This window comes from Bubalus kerabau, chromosome 4 (assembly GCF_029407905.1).
Source record: "Bubalus kerabau isolate K-KA32 ecotype Philippines breed swamp buffalo chromosome 4, PCC_UOA_SB_1v2, whole genome shotgun sequence".
Lineage (NCBI taxonomy): Eukaryota > Metazoa > Chordata > Mammalia > Artiodactyla > Bovidae > Bubalus > Bubalus kerabau.
The window spans coordinates 19,158,662-19,165,310 of NC_073627.1; the positions used below are offsets into that span (position 1 = coordinate 19,158,662).

Sequence of the window (6,649 nt, forward strand, 5' to 3'; positions counted from 1 at the left end):
GGAGACAGCAATAGATCACCTCTACCCCTGTATCCCCCTTGGGGCTTAGCCCTGGGGCAGACCCAGGGAACCAGAGATGACTGAGTGACTTGTGTCCCACCAGCTTCGGAGCCGAGATGGCTCAGAATACCTGATCCAGCATGACTCGGAGGCCATCATCAGCACCTGGCACAGTGCCATCACCCAGGGCATCCAGGAGATGGTAGGCAGAGCTAGGGGCTGCCAGGGCTGGTGGGGAGGGGTTGGCCAGCCATTATGCAAGGCAGCTGTGCCCACTGTGAGTGGGACCCTCCACTTGGGTACTGGGAGCTCCAAGACACTGGTAGGTAAGTAGTCCTCTCTGCAGATGCAGATGGGCTGCTGAAGAAACAGCTTTTCTTAAGTAAGTGAAGTAAAAAAAAGAAGTGAAGCTTTTCTTAAGTAAGTAAGGGCCCCTAGGGTTGGCCCTACGGGACGCCTGTCCAGGTGAACATATCCTAGAGTAGTGACCCATTCCACACTGAGACAGGAGAAAAGTAAATACTCTGGTAAACAACCTCAGGCTGGAGAGAAAGGCTGAAACCAGAAGACATCATTTAAAAGAACTGAATTGATGGGTCTACCATTTTTTTAAGTTCAATATATCAATTTTATAAGTAGAGATGGGGCAGGCCCCCTCTGACAGTTCTTCACCTGGAAACAGCTTGGGGCTTTTTGATCCTTAATTCCCTATTAAGGAAATAGGCAACACTGGATGCCCTGCTTGGCTGTATTAATAATGGTAGGAATCCAGATCCAGAAAGGTGATACTGGTGAGGTGGTTGGCAGTGCTCTGGTCCCAGCTCACACTGCAAAATTGAACTGGGAGCCACGTATTGCGAAATGCTGACCTAGTGGAGCGTGTACAGAAGAGCTAAGGAAAATGGTGGTGAAAGGGGACCAGGAACCAGGAGGTGGGTAGGGTAGTCAGGATGAGAAAAGGTCGGGGAGAACAGGATGCCTGTCCAACACCTGGAGGGCTCCATGTAGCTAAGAGGGGGCGTGAATGGGGTTCCCTGATGGAAGTAAAGCTGAGTTGACCTGGGTAAGGGAACAGAGAATTCTCTGCCAAGGGGTCTTCAGTCCAGGCCTGCTGGGAGGGCATTTCAGTCCCTCACCCCATCCCAGAAGATCCCCCACGCCCCGCCCCCGCCAGTTGGCCCCAAGCTCTTCCTCTCTGAGATGGTGTGATTCTAGTCCGCAGACCTGCCTCCCGAGGAGGAAAGTGAGAACAGCGGCGTGGACTTTAGGTCCAGTGAGCGCCTAGGAAGCTGGCAGGAGGATGAGCCACGGCCTGGTGCAGGTGTGCTTGGGTCGGGGTGAGGCGGGTGGAGGTGGATGGCAGACATCCTTAAGGGGAGTGGTGACCACCGGGCTAGGGCCGCCGGGCCGCCCAACCATGGTGGCAACGACTGACCCAGCCCTCGTGTTCCCATTGGCATTGGGCAGCACCGCCCACCCCGGGGCCCGGAGGCCTGGAGGGTGACGTCAGCAAGGTCCGGCAGAAGCTCCTCAGGTTCCTGCTGAGGCGGCCCACGCTGCAGTCGCTGCGGGAGAAGGGCTACATCAAAGGTACCCGAGGGGCCCGAAGAGCGGGGCGCCAGTGGCCCAGGGCCGAGGCGGCGCTGACGAGCCTCTCCCCCAGACCAGGTGTTCGGCTGTCCGCTGGCCGAGCTGTGTGAGCGCGAGAAGAGCTCAGTGCCGCGCTTCGTGCAGCAGAGTATCCGCGCCGTCGAGGCCCGGGGTATGTAACCGCGCCGGGCCGGCATTCCCGGAGCCTGAAGGCCTCCTTCCAGAACCCCAGACGGAGACCTCCAGGGAGGGGGTGGGGCGCAGGGTCGAGGGGGAAAGAAGGAGAGCTTCCGAGCAGGAATCAGAGCAAGGGCTTTAGCGCCAGCCCACTGAACCCGGGGTCAGCGCCTCCCTCCGCTCCAGGGCTGGACATCGACGGTCTGTACCGCATCAGTGGAAACCTGGCCACCATTCAGAAGCTGCGCTATAAGGTGGACCACGGTGAGGCCCGCCCCCTGGCCCTGCCCCAGGCCTGAAGGCGCTTGAAGGAACGAGCTGACCTCTTCTTCCTCCCCCCCTACTCCCTCCCTCGACCTCCCGCCGCAGATGAACGTCTGGACCTGGAAGACGGGCACTGGGAGGACGTTCATGTGATCACCGGCGCCCTGAAGCTCTTCTTTCGAGAGCTGCCCGAGCCCCTCTTCCCCTTCTCACACTTCCGCCAGTTCCTCGCGGCCATCAGTGAGCTCCTGGGGGAGGTGGTGCGGATAGGGTACGGGTGGGGCTGGGCTGCCTCACGCACGCTCCTGCGATGACCAGGCCCCCCAGATACCGAAGTCAGCCCCCTCTGTTTCCCCTCTCTCCTCGCTCTGACCCGACCCTTACCCAGAGCTACAGGATCCGGCCACGCGTTTCCGCTGTGTGCGGGACCTGGTGCGCTCGCTGCCCGCCCCTAACCACGACACGCTGCGGGTGCTCTTCCAGCATCTGTGCCGGTGAGCACGGGGAGCTGCGCGGGAATGGGGAGGCGGGCCTGAGGGGACCCCACCCCTTTCCCCCCAGCTCTGGGCATTGATTCCAACCCCCCACCCTCGCTGCAGGGTGATTGAGCACGGAGAACGGAACCGCATGTCAGTGCAGAACGTGGCCATAGTCTTCGGGCCCACGCTGCTGCGGCCCGAGACGGAGGAAGCCAGCATGCCCATGACCATGGTGTTCCAGAATCAGGTGGTGGAGCTCATCCTACAGCAGTGCTCGGACATCTTCCCGCCGCACTGACCGCGGGCCCCCAGCCCCACCCCAGCTGCTGGACCTGGGAGTGGGGGCGGCGACAGTGGTCCTGCATAGGCAGCTGGAGGCCACGCGGCTAGACTGTTTATCTCTGGCTAGACTGTCTATCTCTGAGACCTCCCCTCCCTTCAGACCGTAGGCGGCTGCGAGTTCTGCACCCCCTCGGTTCTGAGGGTATGGTGACCCCTTGTGGGCAGTTCTCAAACTGTGGGGGTTCCCCTCCCCCCCAACCCCTCACCCCGCGCGCGAGTTGGCCTGCTCGGAGGTTAATTGGGGTCTGTTCTTTACCACAGCGCCACCTACTGGGCACGTGCGAGGATGCAGGGTGGGGGCGAGTTTTCTGGGACAGCCGCTGATGTCCCGGGGACGGGGACGTGGCCGAGGGCATTCCTGGTTTCGTCAGGCCAGCACCTGGTGGAGGCCTTCTCGGAGACCCTGCGGGTCCCCGGCCCTGTGCGTGGCACTGTGCCATCATGAAGCAGCAAGTGACAGCTTCCCTGCTGCGGAAATAGGACTGATCCAGTGGGCGGCTGAACTTGCTTTTCCCCAGGCCTCTGGGCTGAAGCTCCTGCCAGGCTCAGCCACTGGCTGGCTGTACACCATTTTCATCCACTTTCCCAGTTGGAGTTCTGGGTCTCTGCCCTCCCTTGATCCATTTTGTGCTCTGTGCGAGGGTTCTTCCTGGTCACTAAATGTGTACCCTGCACCTGCCACTTGACACACACCATTTCTACTCACAATCCCATTTGACAGATGAGGAAACTGAGGCTTACAGAGGCAAAGTGACTTCAGGGTCTGGTGGGTGATTGGACTCCCCAGCTCAGCCTTCTGTCACACCAGAGCACAGCTTCCTGTGAAGGTGCCATCAGTCCTTTCAGCTACCCCGCTCAACAGCACGGCCTTATGGGTAAAGCAGTGAAGCTAAGCTGGTGGGTTCTGTCTGAGGACGTCCCTGAGGGCAAAGAGGGAGTCTGCCGCAGCTGTTCTTCTCTGGGGGGGCACTAATAGCACTGGCAGGAGTTATCCTGGCCCCTCTCAGTGCCCTTGCTGTCACGTGTACCTCCCTAGTGCCCACCTTGCTGTGAAGAACTGGAAAAGAGACTGCAGGGTAGGGGGAAGGCAGGCTTGACCTCAGGAAAGGAAGTGCGAGCCCGACCCCGGCATCATCGGCCCCCCTTCCCTTCTCAGACACAAACCACCTCAGTTTATGGGCCTCAGCCTCCTTCCCCCACCCACCCGTTCATGCGTTCAAACAACAGAAGCTAATATTTATTGACATTTGCACCACGCCAAGCATCTTACTTGGATTATCTCACTCATTTCTCGCAGCCAATATTTATTATCTGCTTTTCTGTGCCCGGCACTGTGCTCTGGGGCAGGGGTACCGCACACTGCCTCCCTGGTGGAGCTTCTGGCCTGGTGGGTGGGACTGACCCAAGTCCACCCCTGATGCCAGCAGGCCTGGGGCAAGAGTACAAATGAAGGCTTCATACCATACATACGTCAACATGTTGTAAAGTTATCAATCAAGCTGAATCGATAAAATGTGTTCTATTCTCCTACTTTGTTGTCTGACTTTTTAAAAAAATATTCTCCTGTTTGTTACTGTTATTATTTAATTATTTATTTTGGCCATTCTGGATCTTCATTGCTGTGCTCGGGCTTTCTCTGGTTGCGGAGAGCGGGGCCTACTCTCTAGTTGCGGTGCACAGGCTTCTCATTGCAGTGTCTGCTCTTGCGGCCGAGCACAGGTTCTACAGCACGCAGACTCAGTAGTTGTGGCCCCCAGGCTTAGTTGCCCCATGGCATCTTCCCAGACCTGGGATCGAACCCATGTCCCTGCATTGGCAGGCGGTCTCTTAACCACTGGACCACCAGGGATGTTGTAATTCTCCTACTCTGACAAATATGCTTTTACAATGACCTGGAAAGCCAGGTTCTAACATTAACTTCTTTGTCTCTGCTCTCAACCCAGCCCCACCCCTAATCTTCCCACCTTCAGGGCATCCTGGCCCAAGGAGAGGGACACATGTGAACATTCCAACCATTAGTGCCAACTGCTGTCCCTGGTTGCCCTGCACAGTCCACCCTCTGAGGGAAGGGACATGGGGTCCCACATGTCAGGAGCATGGTCTAAAGGGATGGGCCTGGGCTCTAAGGGGACCCCACAGAGTCCTCATTCTGGGGGGAGAGGCGCAGAGAATGTCCAGAGTTGTTCATTCGCCAAGTCGTGTCCAACTCTGCAACCCCATGGACTACAGCATGCCAGTCTTCCCTGTCCCTCACCATCTCCCAGAGTTTGCCCAAGTTCATGTCCATTGAATCTGCAATGCCATCCCACCATCTCATCTTTTCTTACCCCTTCTCCTCCTACCCTTTGTCCTTCCCAGCATCCGTATCTTTTCCAGCGAGTTGCCTGTTTGCATCAGGTAACCAAAGTATTGGAACGTCAGCTTCAGCATTAGTCCTTCCAATGAGTATTCAGGGTTGATTTCCTTTAAGATTGACTGGTTGATCTTGCTGTCCAAGGGACTCTCAGGAGTCTTTTCCAATACCACAGTAGAACCTTCTAAAGTGAGACCCATGACAGGTCAGGGACCCCTCTCACAGGTCTAAGGGCAGAACTAGATGGATATTAAACAGCCAACTACTTGACTAACCATGTTTGTATGGAAGCTGGGAAAAGTGCAGGGTGCTCTGAAGGTGTGTCACTGGGGTGTAACTGTCCCCCAGGGGCCTGAGATGCCTCTGCGGAAGTCACATTTGAGCCAAGCACTAGAGAACGAAGAGGAATCAACAGGATGAAGAAGTAAGGGAAGGGGTGTCTAATCAGAGGGAACAGCATGAGCAAAGGCTCTGAAGCAGGGAGGCTTGTGGGGAGAACAAATCTGAGCAAAGACCGTGGTGACCGAAGCCCACAAAGCCAGTGGGCATGGGTGGGAGGTGAGGCTGGAGAGGCCGGCAGAGGGCAGAGTGCTCAGGGCCTTGAGACCACAATGAAGGGGGGCCTGTGGCAGGACAGTGGCAGGAGGATCCTGGGGCAGGAAGGTCTTGGGAAGTGTCAGCTCCCCACCCCAGTGCACCCCAGGTTTTTGACCTGCCAAGAGTTTGGCAGATGTTCAGTAATGTAGTCACAGACACGGAAGTCCCGAAATCATCACATTCTATCACCAGGCGGGGCTTCAGAAAGCACCTACTGTGGGACTTCCCTGGTGGTCCAGTGGTTAAGACTTCAAGCTCCCAATGCAGGAGGCCCGGGTTCCATCTTTAGTCAGGGAACTAGATCCTGCGTACTTCAACTAAAAGATCCTGCATGCTGCAACTAAGACTCGGTGCCAAATAAATTAGTATTTTTTAAAAGAGAAACCAGGAAAGAAATGACCTACTACCAATGAGCAAGCTCCTGGAGAGATGTCATAACTCACCTGAAGTCACAGGGCAGGTTGGTGGCAGAGCTTATTCTATGCGGTCTGAGCATCTACTGCGAGCCCACCAGAAATCTGAAGAAGTGAAGTTGCTCAGTCGTGTCCGACTCTTTGCGACCCCATGGACTGTAGCCTACCAGGCTCCTCCGCCTATGGGATTTTCCAGGCAAAAATACTGGAGTGGTTTGCCATTTCCTTCTCCAGGGGAACTTCCCGACCCAGGGATTGAACCCGGGTCTCTCACATTGTAGGCAGCCGCTTTACTGTCTGAGCCACAAGGGAAGCCCTTGCTCAGTCATAAACCCTCCACTGCAAGCCAGAAGGTGTACAGTGAATACATTTGAGATGAGTTGGATTTTGTCTGAAGACACAAAGATACATAGAAATAGTATCTGCTGTCTTGA

The 6,649-nt window shown here is 56.3% G+C and overlaps 1 protein-coding gene across 1 annotated transcript in view; it reads left to right on the plus strand.

Annotated features, from left to right (window-relative positions):
* ARHGAP27 (Rho GTPase activating protein 27) overlaps nt 1-4,382 on the plus strand; it is a 37,429-nt gene extending 33,047 nt beyond the window's left edge. The window contains exons 11-18 of the mRNA XM_055575646.1: nt 104-202; nt 1,216-1,321; nt 1,468-1,590; nt 1,664-1,762; nt 1,954-2,031; nt 2,137-2,271; nt 2,420-2,525; nt 2,631-4,382. Coding sequence (XP_055431621.1) covers nt 104-202; nt 1,216-1,321; nt 1,468-1,590; nt 1,664-1,762; nt 1,954-2,031; nt 2,137-2,271; nt 2,420-2,525; nt 2,631-2,808 — 924 coding nt within the window. The 3' untranslated portion in view covers nt 2,809-4,382. The remainder of the gene's footprint in view (nt 1-103; nt 203-1,215; nt 1,322-1,467; nt 1,591-1,663; nt 1,763-1,953; nt 2,032-2,136; nt 2,272-2,419; nt 2,526-2,630) is intronic.
* The last annotated feature ends 2,267 nt before the right edge of the window (nt 4,383-6,649 follow it).